At 40.0% G+C, this 24,361-nt stretch overlaps 1 protein-coding gene across 7 annotated transcripts in view; it reads left to right on the top strand.

Moving 5' to 3' along the window:
* Nucleotides 1-235: 235 nt before the first annotated feature.
* Nucleotides 236-24,361, top strand: part of PLGRKT (plasminogen receptor with a C-terminal lysine) — a 75,118-nt gene continuing 50,992 nt past the window's right edge. For 3 of the 7 annotated variants that reach the window (XM_059141964.1, XM_059141966.1, XM_059141971.1), the window contains exons 1-3: nt 437-573; nt 1,380-1,507; nt 3,546-3,632. In XM_059141964.1, the coding sequence (XP_058997947.1) occupies nt 3,552-3,632 (81 nt within the window). In that variant the 5' untranslated portion in view covers nt 437-573; nt 1,380-1,507; nt 3,546-3,551. Of the gene's footprint in view, nt 362-436; nt 574-1,379; nt 1,508-3,545; nt 3,633-24,361 lie in introns of those variants that run through there. The other 4 variants (XM_059141968.1, XM_059141970.1, XM_059141967.1 and 1 more) reach the window with 2 other exon arrangements.

The following is a 24,361-nucleotide window of genomic DNA, read 5'->3' as shown; positions in this document are numbered from 1 at the left end:
CTCACATGCTCGGGTAACTCAGGGACCCCCGTGAGGCCGTTATGTGAGATTTTCATCCTGCTTCCTCTTCGTCCCCTCGAAATCTGACAGCTGAGCCGCTGTTGGTTTGAATCTGCCTCTGCAGTCCCCCCGCCCGCCTGGCCGCAAAGCACACACCAGGCCTCAGTCCGGCGAGCGGCCCCTTTAAGGAAGCAAGCGCTGCCCTGATTGGCCGAGCTTCGGCGTCACTGTCAAGGCCGTCTAGTCCCGCCCGAGGCTTCGCCCGGCGAGTCCCGGTCCGGTCACGATCCACGGGACCCCCGGGGTCTGCAGGCCTCTGCAGCGAGTACGGTCTCTGCGCACCTCCGCCACCTGCTGCCCAGTGAGTGAGCGCGGGTCGCACAGCCGGCATTCCGAGAGCTGGGGTGGGGAGGCCGGGCCGCCAGGCCGCGCTGGCCCCCTCCTCGGGCGCACCTCCAGCTGGCTCCCCTCCCGCCCCCAGGGCTGACCTGCATCTCCAGCCTCACTTTCGAAGACCGCTGGGAAGGACTCCTGGCCCCTCCCCTATCGATGAAACGCAGTTGGGGGAAGTAGGTAGGGCATTATTAACGGAAATAATCTCAGGACTGCAGGAAATCCCCGAGTTACAACAATGGGTCTACACTAGGGAAAACCTCCCGGAAGCTGTGGGGTGGTTCTGAGCTGGAATACTTTGGGGAAGTGGCCCAGATTGAATGGAATGTAAAAAAGACCAGAAACCCAATGAAATTATGCCACCAGTCATAAATGTGTGTACTGTGTTATTTGATCAGGAAATGAATCAGCACAGACATGTGGATGACAAGAGGTCATGGGTCATGAACGTATCTCTCTCTCTCTCTCTCTCTCTCTCTCTTTTTCAATAAGTAAAATCAAATCCTCATTCCCAGGGTGACTGGAGGAAGGCTGCCTGGAGCTTGCTGCCCCTGCACTCCTCAGAAATAGCCCTTCCCATTGTAAACTCTGGCACGGAGGAAAGGGGCTGGAGCATTGAAGAGCCCTTTCTAAGGTCTCAGGAATAAGCAAAGGAAAAATGAAGGCAGAAGAGACCAAATCAGCACTCTAAGCCCTCTGAGACATACTGGTATCTTAGTTGTAAATAGTGGAACATTTGTCACCAATGATAAAGTATTGGGATTTTTGAAGGACTTAACCTTATTCAATTGAGTGAATTCAAAATTATCCCTATTACAAGATCACTCTTGCTTGATTTCATAGAGAGAAAGCTGAGAGTATTCTGGGCGTCCTAAGGAACCTCCTAGACTTTGGAAAATGGCTTTGTTAGGATGTGAATGGAGAGGGAAATTGACAATACTGAACCCCAGCGCATAGTTCACAAGGTGTTGTACACTCACTTTCAGGTGTGGCTTCTGTTGAGGAAAACAGGGAAGTTCTTCAACCTGCTTGGATTCTACCTTTAACTCTTGGGAGTGTTCTCTAACACATCCAAAATACCATCCAGACCCAAGAAACCAAGGTCCAAAACCAGGTAAGTCTACACCCTAAGCTTCCAGATAGTTTCTCTTCCCTAGAGGGCTGACATGAGGACCATCTCTCCACTTCAGGAGAGGTCCCACCCCTTTATAAACAGGAGCTCTACAAGAGACATAGTTCTGTGATATATGGTGTGTATGTGTAGGAGTAGGAATAGAGGACAGTTGTTTCCTTTATAATGTTTACAACATATGGAAAAATTCAATCATCTACTCCTATGTACAGAAAAAAAAAAAAAAAAAAAAAGGAATGGAAAGTGACCTGAGCTAGGTTTCTCTTGTACCAGTCATACACTATGCAAACATTTATGGGAAAAAGACGTTATGGGGACTGCCCAGATGGAAAACATTGCTCCTTCCTTCAAGCAAGTTCTGGTCTGCTGTTGGAGTCAGCTGACATGTGTGTGTGTGTGTGGGGGGGGGTGCTGTGTGTTAAAGTCTGCAGAAAGGAAAGAACTTCTGTAAGGTCTCCCTGTCCTCATGGGGTGGCCTCTAACTCTCTGGACAGAGAGGATGGAGTGGGGGAGTGGCAGAGGGACAGGGAAACCTCATGACCTGCCTGTTCTGTACAGTTTAGTTTCCTGTGTCCATCATTGAGGCTGACTCTGGCTCAGAGGTTCCTATCTTTCGAAGATGCAACCTTGGCCATAATACAGGGAAGACACTGAAGGATGGCTTGCAGTTCCCACTCACATGGAGCCAGAGTAGCAAGGATAACACATTCTACCTGCCTGGCATGAAATGCCCTCCCGCCCCCAGTATCTTCTCCTCAGTTAACCAGAAGCTACTACTTCCTGATGATAGGGAAAAATAGAAGCTCTGCTGGGTTTCTCACAGAAGAATGTGAATGTGGGGTAGAAAGCATTGAGACTGACTACTCAGACCTAAGGTTCACAACCCTTCTGAGTAGCTTACCAAAGAAAACCAGCAATATTACTGGACATAGAGCAGTTGTAACATCCCTGAGTTTTGCAGTCTTCTGAAAGTAAAATTAACAACTAACTGAAAGCCTTCTGTAACTATCCAATTGGATTAAGAACAAAAAATTGAAATTTGGGCCCCCTAGAAGTGATGGCTCACTTAAGAACTTTTTTTTTCTTTTAAGATTTTATTTATTTAACAGAGATCACAAGTAGGCAGAGAGGCAGGCAGAGAGAGAAGAGGAAGCAGGCTCGCCGCTGAGCAGAGAGCCCCATGCAGTGCTTGATCCCAGGACCCTGAGCTCATGACCTGAGCCAAAGGCCAGAGGCTTAACCCACTGAGCCACCCAGGTGCCCCAAGAACTTCTTGAGTAAGATAAATAAGACAGGCAATGCCATGTATTCATTTAAAAATTGCTTTTCTCAGGACATTTAAGTATCATTTTGTTCTTCCCCTCTTGAGAAACTTCGGCAGTAGCCTGAAGAGAACAAAGGTGAAGCCAGAAGAGGAAAGCTAAGCGATATTGGCAGTGTGTGACAGAATAAGGGGTACTGTAGGAGAGAGGTAGGGATTACAGCAAGAGTACTGACATAGTGACCTTGAGACACCTAAAACTCCCTAAAACACAAATTCAAGGAGCACAGAGAAATCTCTCTTCAAGGAGTACAATGCATCTTCTGAATCACCCCTTCTCAGAAGCAAAGTTTCTGTCATCCAATACAGGACGTCAGAGAATGGATGGTGTCCACCCTGTCGCTCACAGAAAAGAGTGGTCTCTTTGTTTGTTTGTAAGCATTCAGTTCTTCAAGATTTACAGTGGGAAGAAAAATCAGAAACATGGAGCTGTATGGCTATAGGGCAGGAGAAGATTTTGGAATTTGTCTAAGTTTAGTCCCCTGGTCTTAGGTGAGCAAATGTTGAGCAGGCTGGTTATATTTGCCAAAGATCAGACAGCTAGTTAGAAGCAAGAACTATAATCTACACCATGTTCCCAGGAAATCTTTTTTTTTTTTCTTTTTACATTGTTATAAGCTTACAGTAGCTCAAAGCAGAGCATATGAGGATATACATGAACTATATTGTTTTACGCCTCTTTGCTTTTTCACATTTTAGGTCAAGATGGGATTTATATTTTCAAAATCCATGAGTGAAAACATGAAAAACCAACAGGAGTTTATGCTTATGAATGCTCGACTCCAGGTACATTTTCAAATAATTAAGCTTTTATGTTGTTACAGTGGTTAAAGTTTCTGCGACATGTACTCCAGAAGTACTGTTCTCTTTGACCTCAAAAGGTAAAATATTGGGGCGCCTGGGTGGCTCAGTGGGTTAAGCTTCTGCCTTTGGCTCAGGTCGTGACCCCAGGGTCCTGGGATGGAGCCCCTCGTAGGGCTCTCTGCTCAGCAGGGAGCCTGCTTCCCTTCCTCTCTCTCTGCCTCCCTCTCTGCCTACTTGTGATCTCTGTCTGTCAAATGAATAAATAAAAAAAATTTAAAAAAAAGGTAAAATATTCTTGGGGCTCTATCCTTAGGATCAAGATGAAATGCACTATTAATTATCTGGTGAATGGGTGTGTTTAGATCTCCAATCCAGATACTTTTTAAAAATCTCCATCCTGAAGTAAGACATACCTGCTTAGAGTATAGGGCAGGTAGAATGAGGCTGCTCCCCTCACCACATATCTGCAACCTAATCCTCTGTGAACACCTTGCCTTACATAGCAAAAGGTACTTTGCAATGTGATTAAGTTAAGGAGTTTTTGATAGGGAAGATCCTGGGTTATTCTAGATTATCTGGATGGGCTCAAGGTAATCACAAAGGTCCTTATAAAGGATACAGGGTGGCAGGAGGGTCAAAGTCAGAGTGAAAGAAAGGTTTGAAGATGTATACACTGTTGGCTAAGGAAGGGCAAAGGAATTCAGATAGCCTCTTGGAGCTGGAAAAGGAAAGGGTGTGGATTCTCTCCTAGAGCTGAGAGAAGGAATACAATCTCACCAGCCACGCACTTTGGATTTCTGACTGCAGAACTATAAGATAATAAATTTATGTTGTTTTAAGCCACTAACGTTGATAATTTGTTATAGCGACAATAGGAAATTAATATACAGGGTAAAAACTTGACACTGGGTTTATACATAGGCTAGATAGAAAAGATCAAAGCAAAGTAGGTGATTGTCTGATTGCCTAATATCAGTTGTCAAAAAGGATTTTAAATTGTTGGATGTCATAGTTAAGTGTTAAAAGTTTGACTAAAATTATTTTCCTAAGATTTCAAATGAAGATCTCTTGACCTTTGGGGTTCATTATGGCCCTGGGAGTAAAAGATCCTACTGTGAGGCAGTATGACAAATGATTAATAGTAAGGACTAAAGGCAGACTAACTAGGTTTGAATCCCATCTCTACTCCTCGCTGACAGTATGTTGTGGGCCTTACTAGTCTGTCAACTGGAGATGACAGTATCCGCTTCAGAGGGCTGTTTTGAAGAGTAATAATGGTAGTGTACAGAGAGTATACAGAACAATGTATACAATGTATAGAGTACAGAACAATGCCTCAAGTCTTTAGGACAGTGTCTCTCACTTTAAAAGTATTAGTTGTTGCTACTGTTATTATTGCTATGAAGAGTGTCTTCTGCAGGATAATGATTTCTTTTGGGAGAATGGAACAATTTAAAGATTGGGAACTGAAGTGTTGTAACAGAGCAGAATGACATAGGGGAGGACCAAACATTAGGCATACACGCCAGCCAAGAATGTCATACACCCAGAGAACCCTTATCCAAGGCCTTTGGAAACTACAGACTTTTACATCAGTGAAGTCAGAATAAGTGAAGGCCTGGGATTGTACCCCACCTAAGCTTGTTAATTAGCCTGTTGCTGTTTCCTGGACGCTGGCAGAATACAGGAGATACTTCCGTCTGAGACAAAGGACTTCATTACTCCTAGCACATGAGCAACACGATCAAGAGGTTGGTGGGCATATCCCTATGTCCCTCAAGTCTCACAGAGGTGATTAAGATGGACTTAAATGGGTGCTGTGCACTCAGTGGGTGTATGGCACATTTGAGGAACACTGGGCTTGGGGAATCTACTGCTTTTATAGTGGTTAGTGAGCCGGAAGAGTTGGGGGAGGACTTGACCTTATCCCTGAAGGTCATTCACTGTAAACACATCCCAGACAAATGGCCTGTGAAGAACAGTCTGGGCCTTGCATTCTTGGCCTACTCAGCAAGAATGTGTGGGGACATTCTTGTACAGTTACCCCTCCCAACAACCTGCCCCTCAGCTTTGATAACAGCCTTGATTTCGGTCCACTGATCGCAGTGACCACTATAGCTAGTGCTGAGTTCAAACGAGCAGGAGCACTATCGGCACCGTCAGTTTTCAGCTTAGCTGAACCAAAGGTAATCCAGGCCCATGCATGTGGGAGAATCTCTGTGGATCCAAGGGTCCTATTAAGCCAGTAGCTCTACTTCATGTGGCAGAGTAGGAGATGAAGATTTTCCCAAAGGGGCAGCTGCTACTCCTTTATGCAAAACTGAGTTGACAGTAGGGCCAGGCCAGTCATACCCTCAAATATGTCTTTATTTGACCAGCAAACAGGCCCTTTCCTTATAATTGTCATGTCCTAGTTGACCCACCCCAAGATGGGGTTGAGGCTGGAAAGCCACAAGACTCCATGGGTCAGATATTCATTTTTAACAAGAGCTCAGTTGTAGCCAATAGCTGCCTCCCCTTTTTGAAAGGAGTATGCTGTGGGTTGAACTGTGTGTCCTTCCCACTATTCTTAATTAAGTTAAAGGCCTAACCCCTGCTATCTCAGAATGATATATTTGGAGAGAGAGTCTTTACAGAGTCAGTCAAGTTAAAATGAAGTCATTAGGATGAGCGCTAATCCAATATAGGACTGCTGTCCTCATAAAATGGGGAGCTATGGACACAGAGGCATGCCTACAGAGAGAATGCTGTGGGGCTATGAGGCAGCTATTTATGAGGCAAGGAGAGAGGTGTGGAACAGATCCTGACACAGCCCTGGAAAGGAACCAGCCCTGCTGACACCTTAATTTTGGACTTCTAGCCTCTGGAATGGAGACAATAAATTTCTGTTGTTAAGCCACCTAATTTGTGGTGTGCTTTGTTGTAGCAGCCCCAGAAACTACAGGTATTTGGTGCCTGTATTTGCAGATGGTGATTGGCTGTGATTTTCTCTTTTTCTCCTTGGGACTCTATATTGTTTCTAATAGACCACCTGGAAGGGGTCAGGGAATCCCTGAATGAGAGAATGTCTCCTTATTACTATGAATATTTACAATATAAGCAAGTAACACATCAATTTCATTATACATTTATATGCAGGGGACATAACTGCAGTATCCTGAATCGGCTCAAGGGTCACTTTCATTTCCCTTTCTTACTGCAAATGTTGCTCAAACTCTTATCAGTTGAATTCCAATGCTTTTTTTCCCTCTATGGGAACACAGACCAAAGAATTTAACACAGCGGTTAAACAGTTGTCCTAGCTGAGGTTATCTCCGAAGCTGTCTCACAGCTGCAGATGATGGGGAATGCAAAGGGACAAGGACAGCCTTTTGCCCTTTGGCTCCTCATTCCAGAATTGATGCTGCTTCCTCCCCGGCACACCCCTGGTTGCTGGAGGGCACTGGTTTCAGGGCCCTCATTCTTTAGCCTCTACTGGGTCATTGCTCGGCCTTGCACCCTCAGCTCTTAAAGCCATCCTGGTGCTGAGTTCACCCTCCCCACATAGGACCAAGTGTACTTGAGCACCTGTATCCAACAGGGCTATAAACATTTGAATTCCTCCCCTCTCCTCTCTGAATGAAGTTCTTCAGCACACCTATCCTTCCTCCCTAAAGCAACTAAGTTGGGAGGAGAGAGTAGCTGAGGGCCAGTAAGCAAGGCTTTGCATTTCTTCTCCATTTCAAAGGGCCTCCCTTCAGCTACAGCCACACTGCCAGGCCTTTGGGCAGGGCTGTGGGACTTGCACCCCATCTTCTGGGTAACAGTCTTTCCCTCTCCCACTCCGCAGGACAACAGGCCACAATCACAGCACCCCCGGGGGCAGCTTATTTGAATTCTACCTTTTGTTGTTCAGCGCCATTTAACCTACTAGACAGTGAGAGACCTTCCTATTCCTTCCCATTCTTACCACCATCTGGGTGAGACTATTTCCTACCAGATCTCAGAGTCTTTTCATATCTAATAACCCAACCAATGAGGTCCCTTTCAGAATGTCCTTTGGCTTTCAGAATGCCATGTCTCTGTCAGTAACTCTTCCTTGTTACTCAAACTGGCAGGCTCTGTGATTTTACCCAACTGGCAGGTTAACAATTTAGTCCTTTGCTGTTTCACAGATACTGGTGGAAGACTTGATACAACACTTCAAGCAGCCTGAGTGTATGTTCATTATCTACTACTTTAGCCATGAGTGGTCATCTAGGTTGCTCTTAGGTGAGACATGTTACTTCATCTCTCAGGTTCCTTACTGCAAACATAATTCTGAGAAATGGCCCATGTAAACAGCAGTCAGAGCCTGTATCCTTGGCTCACCCAGTAAAAAGTACCGGTTGCTCCTGGCCCACACAGATTGATTCTCCCAACATGTGTTTGGCTAAGAAGATTAGTTTTTCCTTGTTGATCGGGATAAACCTTATTATTTATCTTCAAATTTTAACAAAAGATGACAAAGAAGATATAGATCAACATGGCTGAAGCAGCTTTCCAACCCTAAAGCTACTTAAGTTCTGATCCTAACTAGAACAGCCTAGAGAGAAAAATAATCTGTGGAAATTTTGGAAGATCAGGTGGAAATATCACAAAACATTTGATACATACTGAAGAATATATTTATAAGTTTTGAGGCATAATAAAATGAGCACCAATGATCACAATACCCCTGAAGCTACTGATAGGTATGTTCCATCCTACATGTTGAATGAACCCAGACTGCTAAAGCTGACCTGGAATTGATCTCATATCCCAGAGCTCCTGGGACTGAGAAGGACTCAGCAAATGTAAGGAATGAGCCACTGGAATAGAAGATTACATGCTTTTGCGACTTCTTTAAAAGATTTTTTAAAATCCCAGTTGAAACACCATATATACTAATGCCTTCAGCTCATGAAAGTATATCTTTTGGCTCCTTTCCAAAACAGGGCATCTCAACCAAAGGGGTAATTAGAATAAAGCAAAACTTATAGTAAAGAAAAACCTAATGACTAGAATCCTTTCCCCAATGGCTTTTTCTTAGTTCTACTTTTTATTTTTATTTTTTTGGTAAAAAAAGAAATCATAACTCAATAATCCCATATTATTGGGTTCCTATTTTCATTCAGGGAAAAGGACCCAAATTAGATATTCAGCTACGTTCAGGTTCCTAGCTGGCTTTACATTCTATTCACCTGGGAGCCTTGGGATTTTAGTCCCATTCAGACCAGTTAGATCTCTTCATGGTCAGGCATGTTGTTATTGTTCTAAGCTCTCCCGGGGACAGTGATGCACAACCTAGCTTGAGACCTCTGCCTTTTCTTTTTCTATGATGCTACATAATTATAATTAATAATCGGCAGGGATTTAATATAATGCATATTGAAGATGGAACCAAATAACTTTTTCAATTTAAGTAAGTTAGCCATGAAATTAAATCAGTCATAGGAGTCTGATTAATAAAAATCCATAAAAAGCTTCAAATCAGAAAGTTTTTTTTTATGAACAACTTTGGTTCAAGTTGAGCTGGAAAGGATTCACACTACTAGTTATAATGATATTTTCAAATCATTAGCAAACTTCAGTTTCCCGTTGCTTTGTTTCATCTGTTACTGAGGATTGTAGACAGATGGCTATACTCAGTAAACTAAGTATCACTCAGTAAAAAATGAATACTTCCTTAAAATCCCATTAGATGGCATACCTAAACTAATTTTATATCACCTGAGTGGCCAGTAAAGCATTTCAATGTTAAACAACAGGATGGCAATTGGAAGTGGAAAGCAGCAAGAATGAAAGAAGATTCCAGAGGTCCATGCTGTGCTCTACTGCTGTGTAGGCAAAGCAGATATAGTCCATGTAAAGATGAGTCAGGTACCTTTTTCACTGTTCACTGTGTATAGGCAACAAACTAAAGATTTAAAAAATACATGAACGCCATCCTTTGACCTGTATGTCTGTTGTTAGAGTTTGCTGTTAAGGAAATGACAGTTATGAACCAGAAAAATATAGTTATTTAATACACACAAAATAATGTGCTATATGCTAAGCAGGACCCAGAAATGTATGAGGTACAGGCTCTGTATTCAAGGAACTTCTCATCTAGTTTAGTGGGAAGAGGCTGCATTATGCTGCAATAACCAAATGTTTGTATGGATATGGATATATATGGTAGGCAGAACACTGGCCCCCTAAAGATGTCCATAGCCTAATCCTGGAACTTGTGAATATGTAACCTAATGTGGCAAAATGGACCTTGCAGATATGATTAAGGGAGCAGACCTGGAGATGGGAAAATTATCCTTGATTATCCATGTGAACCCAGTCTAAACACACAAATTCTTGAAAGTGTTAAGTAAAGAGAAAAAAGAGATATAAATACCGTATGACTTCACTCATATGTGTAATTTAAGAAACAAAACAAATAAGCAAAGACAAAAAAAGAGAAACCACAACAAAAAAGGCTCTTAACTATAGAGAAAAAATTGAGGGTTACCAGAGGGGTGGTGGTGGGGATGGGTGAATTAGGTGAAAGGGATTAAGATACCCTTATGATGAGCATTGAGTAATGTATAGAATTGTTGAATCACTATATTGTACACCTAAAACTAACATTGTTTTACACATAAAACTAACATTGTTGAATCACTATATTGTATACCTAAAACTAATATAACACTATGTTAAGTATATTAGAGTTTAAAAAAATTTTTTTAAATAGGCTGTACGCCTAGCATGAAGCCCAATGCAGGGTTTGAACTCAGGACACTGAGATGGAGATCTGAGATGAGATGAAGAGTTGGCCACTTGGCTGAACTACCCAGGTGCCCCTGGAGTTCATTTTTTTTTTTTTTAACCGAGTGTCTCAGTTGGTTAAGGGGCTGACTCATGGTTTCTGCTCAGGTCATGATCTCAGGGTCCTGGGATCAAGCCCTCCATGCTCAGTAGGGAGTCTGCTTGAGCATTTTCTCTTGACTCTCCCTCTCCTTCTGCCCCTACCTCCACTTCCTTCTCTCTCTCTCAAAAATAAATGAAATAAATCTCTCTGCTCAGCAGGGAGCCCACTTCCTCCTCTCTCTCTGCTTGCCTCTCCACCTACTTGTGATCTCTGTCAAATAAATAAGTAAAATCTTTAAAAAAAAAAAAAAAGTGAGAGGGGTGATGTTGCTGGCTTTTAAGATGGAGAAAGAGAACCAGCCAAGGAATGCAGATGACCTCTAGAAACTGGAAAATGCTAGGAAACAGATTCTCCCCCAGAGTCTCAGAAAGGAATGTAGCCTTGCCAGACACCTAGTTTTTAGACTGTGTCAGACTTCTGATGTCCAGTAGTAATCTGTGTTTTAAGCCACTAAATTTATAGTAATTTGTCTATAAACCAGCATGGGCTGTGATAGGCTTATTTCTACAACAAAAAATAATGGGTACTCAATACATGCTTTTTCAAATATATAAAAATTAAAACAGCAAATAATTATTGTGAGAACTTTTTGAAATTGTTTAAACCTCTATAACTCCCAACAATCTGTCATTCCTATGTCCTCTCATCTGTTTCTTTGAGGTGAAAGCTGTACCAACATCTTGAAATAGGAAGGGCTTAATGTTCTGAGGCAAGCAAGAGAGTACAGTGTCTGCCCTGTAGTGAGTCTTGCAGCAACAAGGACCCAAAATAAAAAGCAGGTAGTGAAGAAAGGAGGAAAGCAGCCACCCCTATCTGTATGTAGAAAGATGAGCAAGTAGAGTTGTCTCTAGAACCAGAAGTGACCAGAAAGTGCCTTGAATAAAAGAGGCAGCATGTCAACACATGCTCACAAACAGTGGGGGAACTTGGATTTAAAAGTCTTCACCTTAACCCTTTGAAAATCCCTTGTGTCCAGTCCCCATCCCTGCTACCTGCTCTTAGACTCCCTATGCCCCTTACTCATAATCATTCTTCTGAGGTTTATTTATATTGTGGTAAAAAACACATACTAGAAAATTCACCATCTTGAAGTGTACAATTCAGTGACATTTACAATGTTGTGCAACCATCAACACTATTTAATTCCATAACATTTTCATCAAAAGGAAACCCCGTGGCCATTAAGCAGTTACTCCCCATCATCCCCAGTTCCTGGAAACCATTAATCTGCTTTCTGTCTGTATGGATTTGCCTGTTCTGAACATTTCATATAAATGGAATCATACAGTGTATTTTTGCGTCTGGCATGAATCAGTATTCATTCTTATTTATGACTAAACAACATTCCATTGTATAGATATATCACATTTTGTTTGTCCATTCATCTGTTAATGAACATTAAGATTTCCACTTTTGGCAATTGTGAATAGTGCTGCTATGATGATTCTTGTAAATTTTTATTTGAACACTTGATTTTCAGTTCTTTTGAGTATATGCCTAGGAGTAGAACTGCTAGATCACTTAATTTTATGTTTAACTTATTGAGGAACCACAAAAATGTCTCCCATGGTGGCTGTACCATCTTACATTCTTACCACAATGTATGGGTGTTACTATTTTTCCACATCTTTGCCAATACACATTATCTTCCTTTTTAAAAAAAATTTACCCATTGTAGTGGATTTGAAGTTGTTTCTCATTGTGTGTGTGTGTGTGTTTAAGATTTAATTTATTTAATTGTCATAGAGAGAAAGAGAGCAAGAGATCACACAAGCAGGGGGAGCAGCAGGCAGAGGGAGAAGCAGGCTCCCCACTGAGCAAGAAGCCTGACACAGGACTTGATCCCAGGACCCAGGGATCATGACCTGAGCCAAAGGCAGACGCTTAATAGACTGAGCCACCCAGGCATCCCTCATTGTGGTTTTGACCTTAATTTCCCTAACTAATAATATTTTTTCATGTATTTGTTGGCCATTCATGTTATCTTCTTTGGAGAAAATTCTAGTCCTGCTCATTTTAAAATTGGGTTGTTTCTATTTTTGTTTTTGAGTTGCAGGAGTTGCTCAGGTATGATAGACACTAGATCTTTATCAAACATAAGATTTGCCAATATTTTCTCCCATTATGTGGGTTGTCTTCCTACACTCTCCCAGTGTTCTTTCACACATACAAAGTTTTTAATATTTATGAAGTCCAATTCATATTTTCTTTTGTTGGTTATATTTTAGGTGTCATATTGAGAAACCATTGTCAAATCCAAAATCATTAAGATTTCCCCCTATGTTTTCTTCTAGGAGTTTTACAATTTTAGCTTTTATATTTAGGTTTTTGATCCATTTTGAGTTCATTTTTATATACGGTATGAAATAAAGGTTCAACTTTACTCTTTTGCATGTGGAGATCCAGTTATCTCAGCCCAAGCTCATTCTTAATAAACATAAAGAAGTTAGACACTGCACAGTAAAGATTATGGGTCACATGCTAAATATGTAACTGACTCAGGGTTCAGGTCCTCTGAAAAGAGCATCTTGACCTTTTTAGTGGTCTTTAAGTACCTGAGGTTCAAGATGGTGGGAAATTGTTAGTGGCTTTTTCTATTAAAGTTGAAATGGATAGAAATAATTTAACAACATTATGAAGAATTGGGTAAATACAAAGAATACAATATGTTAACTGATTTTTTTTTTTTAAGATTTATTTATTTATTTGACAGACAGAAATAACAAGGAGGCAGAGAGGCAGGCAGAGAGAGAGGAGGAAATAGGCTCCCTGCTGAGCAGAGAGCCTAATTCGGGGCTAGATCCCAGGACCCTGGGATCATGACCCGAGCTGAAGGCAGAGGCTTTAACCCACTGAGCCACCCAGGCCCCCCTGTTAACTGAGGCTGCTAAAAATGTCCAGCAAGTCTTTTTAAATGTGGGGTAAAATATTACTACATCTAGAATCACTTAGAGGAGTTAGTGAAAATAGTTATGATTTCCTACATACTGCCCATATTCAGGAATGGCAGGAGTGACAGGAAATGGAAGTGAAATAATAAGGTCTTTGGTCCCTCAGGCACTTACTTCTACAAAGGTAAACAAATGACAAAGAAAGGTCAAGTCACCAAGTTGCTGCCTAGTTCTTCTAGGACCCTTCCTACAATCTATCCTCTAAAGGGGACACATTGGTTTTAGGTTTGTTTGCAAACTTCAATGAGACCAATGAATGCCATTACAGACCATCAGAAAGCTTTTGTTTTTCTTTTCCTCCCTCAATAAGACCGAGATGTTTACTCTCACCACTTTTATTTAACATAGTACAGGAAACAATCAAGAGGGCAGTTAGACAACTTAAAGAAATAAAAGCTATCCAAATCTGCAAGGAAAAAAGAAAATTTTCAATATTTGCAGAGGACATGGTACTCTACATTGAAAACCCCAAGACTCCACCAAAAAACTGCTAGAACTGATGAAGAAATTCAGTAAAGTTGGAAGATACAAGATGAACATAAGAGAAATCTGTTGCATTTCTTTTTTTTTTTTTTTTTTAAAGATTTTATTTATTTATTTGACAGAGAGAGATCACAAGCAGGCAGAGAGGCAGGCAGAGAGAGAGGAGGAAGCAGGCTCCCTGCTGAGCAGAGAGCCCGATGCGGGACTCGATCCCAGGACCCTGAGATCATGACCTGAGCCAAAGGCAGTGGCCTAACCCACTGAGCCACCCAGGCGCCCAATCTGTTGCATTTCTATACACCAATAATGAAGCAGCAGAAAGAGAAATCCAGAAATCGATCCCATTTACAATTGTACCCAAAATAATAAGATACCCAGGTATAAACCAAACCAAAGAAACACCTGTACTCTGAAAACTATAAAACACTGATCAAAGAAATTAAATATGATACAAAGAAATGGAAAGACATTCCATGCTCATGGATTGGAAGAACCAATATTGTTAAAATGTCTGTATTCCCCAAAGCAATTCACACATTTAATGAAATCCCTATCAAAATACCAAAAACATTTTTTACAGAGCTAGAATAAGCAATCCTAAAATTTGAAAGAAAAGGAAAGTCCATCTTTACCCGCCCCTCTTCTAGTGATTTGAGTTCACTGAGCTTCTGCATATACTCAATGCTGTCTCTGGACATGCGATTCCAGTGGCCAATTTGTCTATTCAAGTATTAGTATCTTACTATTGTAACTTTAGATTCTTTATAGTATGTTTTAATGCCTGCATCAGCTGATATATCCTTGTAGTTTATTTTTTCAATGTTTATTACATATTTGCATTTTCATAAAAAAGTTGGTATCAACTTGTCCAACTCTATAAAATAGTTTGTTGATTTTTTAAAATTAGGATTGCATGCATTTATAAATTTACTTAGGAAGAACTGTTGAGTCATTCTACCCAAGAACTGAGTATGTTTTTCCCCTTATTAGAGTCTATTTTTATGTCTTTCAGGAGTTTATAAATGAATTACAGTCTAAAGTAAAGTGGGTTTTTGTTTAAAAAAAAAAAAGGAGACATTAAAGTTAAATTCCAAAATTTCCTGTAAATTATTATAAAAATAATCTTTCAGTTAAATTCCTTGCCTGTTTGGCAAGGGACTATGTTAGCAGTACACACGCTGGCAGGACATTCTTACTCTGAAATATGCAAGACTGAAGAGTAGGAAGACAGAGAATGGCAGAACTTCTGGTGGCACAATTGGAAATCTAGAAAAGAAAACTAAGCCCAGACTGCTGCCTACTGGCCAGGATATGTCTGCAAAGGACTGTGGATTTACTCTCCTTGTACGCACTGGGAAAATCAAAGGCACTAGGGGAAGACACATTGAGGGCCAACAGTGGCTCCATCACTTACTGGTTTTATGACCTTGGATAAAGAGTGTAGGTTCTCTGAACCTCAGCTTCATCACTATGATGGGGAGAAAGATACCCAACTACTATCCTGTATGCTAGAAGAGATGCTCAGAAATGCTCCCTTCTTTTTCATTTATCTTCTTTCCTCTCTCTTATGTGCTCACAGTCACTACTTCATTCTTTATTCCATCTCTAATTTCATTCTCCATTTTTCATTCTTCGTCATTTATTTTTAAAGATTTATTTGACAGAGAGAGATCACAGGTAGGCAGAGAGGCAGGCACAGAGAGAGGGGGAAGCAGGCTCCCCGCTGAGCATAGAGCTGGATGCAGGGCTTGATCCCAGGACCCTGAGATCATGACCTGAGCCGAAGGCAGAGGCTTAACCCACTGAGCCACCCAGGTGCCCTTCTTTCATCATTTTTTATCTTTCCCCTTCTCTATAACTTCAGTTCTGCAGTCAGGCATATGCTTTTCTAGTTCCCTTTCACCTCTGTCTTGCAAGGTGTTCAGCACTTTAAATAATCAATCCTGATAGGGAACCATTTAGCCTGTCAGCCCCACAGCCTTCACAAGCACTCCTGCTCCCACTGAGCAAGCTCAGCAGTAAGACACAGATATTTACAGGTGTCTCTTCTAGAGCCATGGCAGAAGGTAAGTCATTCCTGAAAAGTTCCTGCAACCTAATCCAGAGAACATCAAATGTATTCCTGTGCCCACCTTAGTACAAAAACAAATGGTTCTTTTTCATTCCTTTTGCTCATATGATATTTTAGGGTTCTTGCTTTCCACCCTCCCCCAGGAAATTTCTGAACACAGAAAAAAAAATCCCAGTTTAATATTAGTTCACTAAATACTAATTTACTTGTAATGTATGTGGAACATGGCTCAGGAGTCAGCATAAATTTAAGAAGCTAATGAGTAAGCATTGTCCTGAAGAAACAGAGTAATTGAGAGGAAAATAGTTCTTCTTTTTCTTTTTTAATATTTAAATTGAATTAATTAACATATAATGTATTATTAGTTTCAGAGGTAGAGATCAGTGCTTCATCAGTCTTCTATAATACACAGTACTCATTACATCAGGTGCCCTCCTCCAGTTAGCCCCTCCCCTCCAGCAACCCTGCTTGTTTCCTAAGATTAAGAGTCTCTTATGGTTTGTCTCCCTCTCTGATTTCATTTTGTTTTATTTTTTCCTTTCTTCTCCTCTTGCCTTGTTTCTTAAATTCCACATATCAGTGAGATCATATAACAATTGTCTTTCTCTGACTTATTTTGCTTATCATAATATTCTCTAGTTCCATCCATGTCATTGCAAATGGCAAGATTTCTTTTTTTTTCTTTTTTTTTCTTTTTTTTTGATGGCTGAGTAGTACAGATGAATGGATTAACAAGATGTGCTATATATACAAAATGGAATACAGCTCGGCCATCAATAGTTCCTCTCTTGAGTATTTAAATCTGATTGACTCTAAAAACAGTTTAAAGTATGCTTTTATTATAGAACTGTTGAATCACTATACTGTACACTTGAAACTAATATAACACTATATGTTACCTAAACTGGAATTAAAATTAAAAATTCAATAAAATTAAAAATAAAGTATGCTTTTATTATAATTACTGAATGAAAGTATTTCCTGTTTCCAATTTTTCTTGTCAAGAGATTTGGACGTCTATTTTAATACCATTTACTTTACAACTAATATTGATTTGTACATAACCATACTTTCTTTTAAAAATTTTTTAAAAAGCAACTTGAAATTTGCTGCCCGTTTTTAGTACTTGCTAAGACTTTGGATCTAATCTAAACCAGAACTCTAAACATTCTCTCCTGCACAATCATTATTTCATATAAATCAGGTCACCGCTTTGTTATTGTGTCTGACCCCCTCTTCCTGCCCCTACCTAGATCCAAGCTCTGCCTTTCCCTGAGTGTGTCCTGGGGGTCTGAACCTCAGCCCTGTGTCTCCCAGGCTCCTGTGACCTTTGGCTTCAGGTTGGGCTCAGTCAGTGGGAGGCACCAGCAGGAGCCTGGAGGGTGGGCAGACAATGAATTTAGGTATATGGGTCTGGAGGTAGCAGTGGTTTCCTAGAGTCACAGCTCATTTCAGGCTTTGTCTCTTTCATAGCTCCAGGCCTCACTGGGCTCTGGTTAACACCTTGTTCTTTTTCCCCTTCCAGCCTCAGTGTTAATGGGTGCCTGCTGTTTGTCATGGGGGGGGGTGGGGGGCTGGGGGGGGTGGGAGAACACCTCACTGCCCCTTGTGGTCACCTTAAACTCTGCCTGCACTCAGGACAGTCCCTTCATTAAATTCTTGTCACTTAAACTCTTGAAGGAGCATACTCTCTACTGCCTGTTGACACTACACAAATAAATGGGTATGTTCATGTTTTTCTATGAAAAACTATCCAACTTTTAAAAGATTCCTGTATTTACTATGAACACTAAAAATATGCACTTTTAAATTAATATGCATTAAACTCTAACAATTCTTCTGACAATTGTAGACTGAGATACAAGAAAACTTGAATGACTTCACTGTCATTAATGTATATAAAGAGTCTGGTTATCTAAGATAGTAGGGAGAAATGAAGACCATGGGGAACTGGAGATCCATGTCCTCCTGTCCTTAAATTTCAGAGCACTGAAATTTAAGTGATTATTAAAAAACACTCTTTCCCTCTCTTCCTTTGAAAGATTTTATTTATTTATCAGAGGGAGAGAGAAAGAAAAAAAGAAAGAGCACAAGCAGAGGGAGCATCAAGCAGAGGGAGAAGCAGGTTTCTCACTGAGCAAGGAGCCAGATGTAGGGACTCAGTTCCAGGACCTGGGTATCATGACCTGAGCTGACAGCAGACACTAAACCTACTGAGCCACCCAGGCACACTCTTATTGGTTAAATTATTATTACTTTAGGTTTTTGCTGAGCTCCTGTTTATTTCCATGTTTGAGCCTATTGTGATGTCTATTGCACAGGTTGGATAACAGAACACTAAATTTTTGTATTTGAAAATGATAGATACTCGTATCAACCACAAATACAAAAAACAGAGGTATAACCAAAGCCAGCAACAGCAAATTTTCTTTCCTTCCAAAAATAAAGTTTTAAAGTCAAAACATTATTTTTAAAATTCTAATCTAATTATTTTATTATCTATATTATTTGATTTCTAGAGCTTTTGAAAGTGAAATCTCCCAGACCTCACTTCTCCCACACTTGTCCTCAAGCTTAGGTATAAATTTGCAAAGCAATGCTTCAAAATGTTTTTGGAAAAATATGTTATAATTATATTATACTGCTGTGTAGCACTATAATCGACATGGTGGCATTTCTACTTGCTTTTTACTAATGTTTACATAAAGTACAGAACCCCAAAGAGAATACTCTGATACTCATTCATTTTTTTTAGGGTTTATTGACCACTAACAGTATGCCAGGCACCGTGTTGGTCAATGAAGACAGATAGGAAGAGACAAAATTGAGTAATTTTATAATATTTATATGTTCTGAAATGGTTCATTATTTCACATAGTGCTTTTCTTGGAAAAAGAAATGGTTGCATCATTTTCGGTAATGAAAAATTTTGTGTTCCTTTTGAACCTCTTTGGCAAATTAATGGTTAATTTCTGATTTATGGTGAGGTTCAGTTCACGTATTTCCTAATGATAAATTAGAAATAATGTGGGCCATTAAATTATTTTATTATATAAATAGTATTTTAAAACTTAGGATTTGAATTTTTTAAGAATTTTATTTCTTTATTTGAGAGAGAAACAGCACAAGCAGTGGGAGTGACAGAGAGGGAGGGAGAGACAGACTCTTCGCTGAGCAGGGAGCCAAGATGGGGCTCAATCCCAGGACCCTGAGATCATAACCTGAGCCAAAGACAGATGCTCAACCGACTGAGCCACACAAGCACCCAGGATTTGAATTTTTGTTGTGTATGAATATGTTCACCTGATTTTTAAATCATTATACATGGTTTGGGTGACAAATTATATAGTATAAAATATTTTTTTTCAGTTATGTGCCAAAAAAGAAAAATACTAATTTGAAACCATATTTATTTTAAAGAAGATTTTATCATGAAGACTTCAAAGCTTAAATTATACTAGAGTAGATGATTATAGGTGATTTTCTTCTCATGACAAATCTTTCTGCAAATATATATGGATATATCTATAATGTACACAAAAAACCAAAAAGCACACTGACAACTGTCACTATAGGCCTCAACATTAGCAACTGCTGATCTACACATGGGCCTGTAAGGGTATTTTTAGACACATATTATAATAAAAAGTCAATTCCACCATAAGAGCTGATTGGGAATATATATTTTAATTAAATATTTTCTTTATATTTTAACATTTAAATATTTGTATGTTTAAAGGCTTTATGAACTTGAAGGCAAAGGTAATTCTATTAAGTTAAATATTTTTTTAAAAACTGTTAAAATTAATTCATTTTAAGTATCACTTTGCTAGCATGCCCCTTTAATACATACATCAATTAGAACTTTTATTTGCAAGAACTGTCATTTTCAAGAACTGTCCAAACTGCACAACTATGAGGAGAAGGTGGGGGTGTCTGCTTGCTGTGATAGACAAAAGGGAAGGATGGCCAATGTTCATCAAGCTGTACATGCAATTTTCATGACCAATGTTCATGCAAGAAATGTAAGGTTAAAATGAGGATGGCACTGGTTTTGTCTACTTTATGTCTTCTGTTAGACAAAAAACTACTGCCACTGAACATCTTAAAATGATTTAGTATACTCGCATGTGTGGCTCTATCTCAGTATGTGTCTCACTCTTTCTCTATATATACATGTACACATATATGGAGGAATGCATTTAGATATATATTTAAACAAATACATATCTTTAAATAAATACACATATATATCTAAATATGATACAATTTTGCCTAAAATTTATAATGTAAACAAATGCATTTCAGATGTGGACTTCTCTAGTAAGAAGATCCCAAAGGCCCATCTATTTGCTTTATGACACTCACATTCTACCATGGGGTGGGTACAATGGAAAATAATGTATATTATTTTATATAATATATATTATAAAGCATGTTCATAGCTTTATCAAATTGAAAAGTTAGAGCATCTAAGTAGTAATCACTTCAAAATGAAACTTCATCAAAGGCAAGTTCACCAAGGGGATTTCACCAAAGAGAATCAAACCATATTGCTATAAAGGGGGAAGATCACTACTCACTTCTCTCAGTTTTCCTTCCTTTAGTGGAAGCCTAGTGCCACTTTCTTGACTTAATAGAATTAACTTTTCCCCATTGAATCACTTGATATTGTCCTTATAGAGAGTTCAGTTCCTATATCACTCTTGTGATTAAGAGCCTAAAACTTCCGGTGGTGGGGGCTGGGGAGGGCGAGTGTCCCTGGCAAGCTAAAGTTCCATGACTAGGACATAGGTTTCTCACTGTCCCTAAATTAGAGCAGCAAATCATTTCTGGAGGATGAGCCTTCTCTTGATGCTCCTCCTTTGGGGGAGGGAATGCAAATACAACTAGTATTTGTATAGTATCAGTATATAGTATAGTATATCAGCTCACGTAGTTACAAAGAGAACGTCACATTTGGATGGGACCTTATTCTTGTCTGCTCCCATTCTGCCATGCATCCGCTGGGTATCCTTATCTCCCTTGCTGCATACCTTTGGAAGATGTGTTCCAGGCTCAGCTTTAGCCCACTGCTCAAATTTTGGCACCTCTGCTTAAAAGTTCTTATTTCCACAGATGTCAAGTAGGCCACCTTTCAAATTCTATGTTCACAGTCCTACCCTTTAAATACAAGGAAATCAGATGGAGAAAAACAGTAACCAAGGCTCCCTAGCACTGCCTCAGAACTAGGGACAGAAGTTCACAAACCTGAGGGGCTGTGCTGAGTACAACCGACATGAATGCCAGCCAATATTCCTCTTTCTACCCCATTCATTCAGTAAACCTCAGGGCAGCCCCCTGGACAACTGTCTGCAGCTGCTCCACTTCCTCCTGCCCCAGCCACAGGCATTTTCCTGAAAGCCCCCAACATTGCTGATCATTACTTCATGCTTTCCTTTGTTTATTCATTCATTTATTAGTCATTCAACAAATATTTATTAAACACCTACCTCAAAGGGGATGTGAAACTCAACCAAATTACTGCTCATAAAAAGTCTACATTTTAATGGAGAGGACAGACAACACGCAAGGAAATCTAGGTTAGACTGCGATAGGCAATATGATGAACACTAAGGTTCAATGTGGGGTCAGGAAGAGCTGTCTCTGAAGAGGACATTTTAGGCAGAGACCTGAGAGAAATGAGGAAAAAACCATGAACAAGATGGAGCAAATGGCAAGAGTGGTCACTTCAGTCATCTTTCCTGAAAGGATATGAACTCATTTCCTGATAGGTTGGTTCATCTGTCACCACTCATAGGAAGCCCACAATTTCATTTTGTAGCCCTCCTATACATACTTAACACTAAAATATTTGCTTCCAGGGTAGAATTTTTACTTAGAGAAAACAGGAATGGGGACGCCTGGGTGGCTCAGTTGGTTAGGCAGCTGCCTTCGGCTCAGGTCATGATCCCAGCGTCCTGGGAGTCCTGGGATCGAGTCCCGCATCGGGCTCCTTGCTCCGCGGGGAGCCTGCTTCTCCCTCTGACTCTGCCTTCCACTCTGTCTGCCTGTGCTCGCTCTTGCTCTCTCTCTCTCTGACAAATAAATAAATAAAATCTTAAAAAAAAAAAAATAAAGAAAACAGGAATGGAATTAAATTTTAAACTTTTGGTTAAAACTATGCCTTTTAAAATTCTGATTTAATAGAAAAGTATTCATATTTTTGCCTTTATTCTTACAATGAAGTGTGAATTGCTTCAAAAGTTCACACTTTTAAGAATGAGAATCATTCTGTGATCCCTCAACTTGCTGTAAAACACAATGCCTAATTTGGGTGAAGGAAGCTGTTTCAATATTTGTTGTAGCTTTACATTTATCTAAACTGGCTTCAATTATTTTAAGGCCAATCATGATATAAATGCAATAAAATAATACTTATTTCTACACAGCCTTCCAGCACAGATTACCCAGACCACAAAAGCATTTTTCTGCTAGGTTTCTGTCCTTCCTAAAAAGTTCTTCATTTAACATTTTTAAATGCCTTCTGGATATAAAGAGCTTTTAGGTGTAAGAATAAAAATAGCCTTTCATATGTGAAAATGCAGATTTTTGATCTTCCTGTTAGCATTCACAAACCACCAGATAGATTCATTTAGAATCATAAAGTATGATTTGAGGTGTCATGTTAAAGAACACAGCCCTAATGTATTTCTTAGTAGTATCTCACCTAGTAAAAAAAGCCACTTTTGGGGAGGGTCAATGTGTACATGAGGATTTTTGGAGAAAATGAACCATGCAAATTAGGAATAAGAAATCACATCTCCATTTGGTCCTTACTGCCTATTCCAAGGAATGGGGTTCCAAATTATAATGCTTTCACACAGAAGAACAAAGGAAAATGCAGTGTGAGGTAGTGAATAGAGATTATTACACAAAGAAATGGGCACTGTTGTAAAGACATTTTTAAATGCAATGTTTTCTTCTTTCGCCTACATTATTTTCTGCTCCCTGAGTCCCTACTTTCTTACTCCCTAATGATTGCTGCTCTTATTTTCTGATGAGATTGCTCCACGTGTCCATGGATACATAGTCAGAACTACTGACCAAGCTCTCAATGACTTCTGGATCAAGTGACTGATGGTAGAGCTCTCATGCCAATTACTGTAAACAAACTAATATCAGGCCTCAGAGTAATGATCACACAGTCAGTTAAGAGTCATCTTTCACTTACCTGGTTTTGTAGCTTACATGAGTTATTTAGCCCAGACCTTAATAAAAGTCTATCCTCTGACCCTGATCTCTGAGCCTCCTGCACCTTCACAGTGTGCCTGCTGCAGCCAGCCGCACTTCCAACTGCTGTTTGGAAAGAGTTCAACCCCAGCCTCTATCTCAGGCACAAAGAGAGTTGATCAAAAACAGGTTTAAGTCAATGCTAGAGGGAGCTCAGAGTGAATTTTGTCTGCAGCATCTAGTATGTGGTTCCTTTTTCTAAAGGAAAGGTTACTTAAAAAAATCTTCTCGGGGCACCTGGGTGGCTCAGAGGGTTAAGGCCTCTGCTTTCAGCTCAGGTCATGATCCCAGAGTCCTGGGATGGAGCCCTGCACTGGGCTCCCTGCTCAGCGGGGAGCCTGCTTTCCTTCCTCTCTCTCTGCCTGCCTCTCTGCCTACTTGTGATCACTGTCTGTCAAATAAATTTAAAAAAAAAAAACAAAAACAAAAACAAAAAAACCTTCTCCTATTGGAAGTTTCATTCAGTTCTATTACTTTCAATTATTTCTCCTTCTTTATTCATTTCTTTACATCTGAGCCATTAGTTTTGGGTTCTTCCCTCAGTGACTATGTTAAAAACTGATAAATGTATTTTGTCTCCCCTATTTTCTTGCTCTGCACCCTCCCCTGTGTGACATCATCTTTGTACCCAACAGCACAGCTCATTACATGTGACAAACAACTTTTGTGGAATTTTCTGACAACCCAAAGTGTGCTACCCTCATGAAAAATACGGTGATAATCTAGGTAAAATTAGTACTGTAGTTGGTTATGACTTCCTTCTGTTATCTTAGCCCTTTTCCCCCAGGCAGTGTTTCTGGACATCTTGGTTGTTTTCTATTTTACTCTGAGTAACCAAATGTCCTAAATTGCAATTGCTTCAAGGATAAGTAATCTTATTTTGATTTTGCACAAATCAATACTGTATTGCATCATAAAAAGTTGCCCTAAATCACTGACTATAGATAAACTTTAAGCACGCACAAACATTTAATCATTGGAAGCCAAATTTCAAGGTCTTTTCGGAGCAATATAAATTCAGCAAAGTATT

The sequence above is a fragment of the Mustela lutreola genome, chromosome 12 (assembly GCF_030435805.1).
Source record: "Mustela lutreola isolate mMusLut2 chromosome 12, mMusLut2.pri, whole genome shotgun sequence".
NCBI classification, from domain to species: domain Eukaryota; kingdom Metazoa; phylum Chordata; class Mammalia; order Carnivora; family Mustelidae; genus Mustela; species Mustela lutreola.
Note: the sequence above shows the minus strand (reverse complement) of the source record. Positions and strands in the feature narration are given on the sequence as shown.